Below are 3354 nucleotides of genomic sequence, written 5' to 3'. Positions count from 1 at the left end.
CCCTAAAAGTGACCTCGTTATAATTAAAGCCCTTTAATTTTTACTTGGGTTTTTTTCTAGCTTCTCAAAGTTACCCAATAATAAACAAACAGGGCCATACCTAGAGGGGTGGACATGGGGTGTTACCAGCCCCTCCTGAAATATGACCCCCTCCCCCCCCCCCCATAAGGACCTTTTTCTAAACTCTTTTTGTCTGATTAATTATTTTTTAAAAATCTTTTTATTCCACTCACTTTATTCTTTTGTTCAAGCCTCCAATTAAAGTTTCTTAGCGATGTCAAGTCCACTTTCTTTAAGAGTTGTCCGCTATACTGGATGGGGTACAACCACTGGTTCCTGTGTAGTCTCTTACTGGCTGACAGTGGTTCCTGGAGGTTGCTGCACCAAAAACCACCGTTGCTCATAGTTTTTACTAAATGCTAACAAGAAAACTTCAATTGAGGGGACGTGGTTGACCTTGAAAATAAAAGTTGGGTCTCAGCAGTGCAACCAGTGTGTTCCAAGACTGTTTGTGTTGCACTTTTTTATAGTTTCACTACAGCTTGGAGAGTAGCCGGCCAGTGTTTGTAGAACATTTCCATTTAAAGCACAACCACAGCAATATGCTAGCACCCACACCAATCACAAGTATGTTTTGTTAATAATATCAAGTGGCTGCCAGAGGGTCTGTAAGCCTCTGTGACTGGGGCTTTAGCAATTATTTTCCCAGCAACTGCCATCAAGCTCCAGCAACCACTCACAACAGGTAGGGGAATACTAATTTTTCCCTCATGACTGGTTGGGGACCAGTCTCTAAGCCTGTGTGGCTGGGGCCTTAATCACTTGATCCTACATCGTCACATGTTCAAAATGGCAGACAAGTTAACATCATGTGGTTAGTGGTCATGTGTCTGTAAAACCACAACAGCATTCCAGAAAGTTGTAGCATCAATGCCAAAGAAAACTGAGGCCCAACAGCTTTTTAAGACTGTTTATATGTCTTTATGTTGTTAAGCAGTAAGAAATAGGTTGCTTTTATAATCAACAGAGGAAGACAGAATAAAACAGTACCAAAAATCCAAAAATTCATTTTTATTTAAGATAATTTCATTTAAAAACACTCAAAGCAGCATTAAAATAAAACAAGTTTTTTGCTAAAGAAAACCAAACTTACAGATATTTAATTTGCATTCATTTGTATTATAAACAAAATAACATTTAACGCCCGAGGACCGAGAGAATAGTATGGCAGTTTGCATCAGCATTAAAACTCATGTAAACACATTCATCTTTTCATGAGATGACAATTTGATGGCATTTTGACTCACAGCCCTTTACAGTGAATTGCAGACAGATTCACAGTAGTTAACAAAATGATGAATCCACTTTGGGCACGCTGCTTTCAGGATGTCACAGCTAGTGGTATGCCTTACTGGAGCAAGGCCAGAGATATCTGCAAGTTTCAACAAAAGTACATGAGAACTCCCACTCTGTGGACTTCCAGTTTTCCTACACGGCGGTTCAAAGATAGTCCAGAATGAGTGAAACTTTAGACCAAAAATTAAATTTTGTGGAGTGAAGATTTTTCCTCTTGACATTTTCTTTATGCTTGTGATAAAGGGGATCAAGAAGTGAGTAAATTTTTAGAATAGTCCTGATTTCAAATTGTAATAAATTACCTCTGTGTAACACTTGGGGACAACAAACAACATTCCAGCACTGACATTTGAATTTCACAGATGAAGCGAGCAACAGCAGCTGTTTCTAGCAGCAGTTTTCTGATACCAGTCGTCTTCCTCAACCACGATAACCATTTGATTCTTAAACACACAGAAAGTGAATCCCATGTTAAAATGTACATTTTTACAGCAATAAAAAAAACTAAACAAAAATATCCGGTTACAGCCTCCTGTTTTGGTCTTCATAGAAGTTTCTTTAATTTAATACTAGAGAAGGTTGCAGCTGCTTGCATTGCCAGGTGTCCCAACACAGGAAGCTGCCGCCCATCTGTGTTTGCTGGGCTTTACCTTCTTTAGTTTAAGTCTCGGAACTGGACCTCCACAGTGTTTGTGCTGTCGGTGCCTTGCTTACAGGGTGGTGTAGTCTGTCCAAGAAGTTGGTGCTTTAGTTTTGGTGAGTGAAATTCAACCGTTGTATTTGTCTGTTACTTAGCACTAATTAGCTTCAAGTCTGACAATATTAGGCTAATGAATTCCCACTCCAAACAAGATCACGATCATTTTGGTTCCAAAAATTTACACAGTGGTACCAAAATGCTGATTTTGAGAATTCAACACGAGGAGTAAGCGGCCCATCCATTTTTATATACAGTCTATGCTTTTACCATTCACTGTGGACTGTCTTGCTACTGCTGTTTGCTGCTTTTTTAGCTGAGCTCCAGCCAACTGTACAATGAGACAAATAGGAATGGAACGGCTCCCCTAGATATCTGTGGTTTCAGTCTGTGCAGCAGCTCCATGGCAGATTCCATTTCTCTGGTGTTAATTAGTGCCTGAGCATACATAAATATATTTTATTTGATCCAAAGAAAAGTGAATAAATTTAAAATATGCACAAGAGTTTACAGTCACAGTCACATAAAGTGACTCATAGTGAAATACTTAAAGCATTTTTCTGGTTTTATAACAACTCACGCTGTGCAAGAGTCTCCAGAAAAACTTGACTCCTTCCATGTGCTATCCAGTGAAGATACAGTGTTACAGTAATAACCAATCTGTCGCAACAAGTCCACTCTTATGGCTAGCAGCCACAAATAAGGCAGTTTGGTTTGTGATGAGTGCAGGCATTCAAGGCAGTGGCTCACATTATCAGAGGTGGTTAAGCATATCATACATCAAGTTTCAGGTCAGTATCAGCATGGGACATTGCAGTCACACTTCTGAGTGTTGAGAAAAGTTGGCAGAAAAGTTATTAACCCTCGTGGCTATACGGGAAGCCATTATCTAAGGGTCAATTTCTTTCTAACACGATCAAGTCTTACAATCTTCGTCAGTGTTTCAAGATTCCTTCAACATTTTTCAGACTTGTAGCTTTGCAAAAAAAAGCCAAAAGCAAACTATTGTGGGAACCTGTTTTCCTTCTAATCTGTCCTCTTCAGAGTGAGATCCTCGGTTTTCAGCCATCACTCCTGCTTCTCTTGGCCCCAGCTATCATCCATGCGGGCCCAGTGGAACTCATAGCCCTTGGAGAGCACAAGGCTCTCGAGGTCCCTGTCCTCAGCCCTCTCCTTGAGCCTCTGCTCCTCCAGAATAGAGACCAACATGTCTCGTTTCTCCACTGTTCTCATGATCTCTGCGAGGATCACCTGTTCCTCCTGCAGCTCTGAGGCACTCTTCTTTGTATCTAAAAAGAGTA

At 40.4% G+C, this 3354-nt stretch overlaps 1 protein-coding gene across 4 annotated transcripts in view; it reads right to left on the bottom strand.

Moving 5' to 3' along the window:
• Positions 1-2574: 2574 nt before the first annotated feature.
• The window catches only part of mical2b (microtubule associated monooxygenase, calponin and LIM domain containing 2b), a 58693-nt gene continuing 57913 nt past the window's right edge, over positions 2575-3354 (bottom strand). For all 4 annotated transcript variants that reach the window (XM_026172760.1, XM_026172761.1, XM_026172762.1 and 1 more), the window contains one exon: positions 2575-3342. In XM_026172760.1, coding sequence (XP_026028545.1) covers positions 3122-3342 — 221 coding nt within the window. In that variant the 3' untranslated portion in view covers positions 2575-3121. The remainder of the gene's footprint in view (positions 3343-3354) is intronic.

This window comes from Astatotilapia calliptera, chromosome 7, assembly GCF_900246225.1.
Source record: "Astatotilapia calliptera chromosome 7, fAstCal1.2, whole genome shotgun sequence".
In the NCBI taxonomy this organism is placed as follows: Eukaryota; Metazoa; Chordata; class Actinopteri; order Cichliformes; family Cichlidae; genus Astatotilapia; species Astatotilapia calliptera.
Note: the sequence above shows the minus strand (reverse complement) of the source record. Positions and strands in the feature narration are given on the sequence as shown.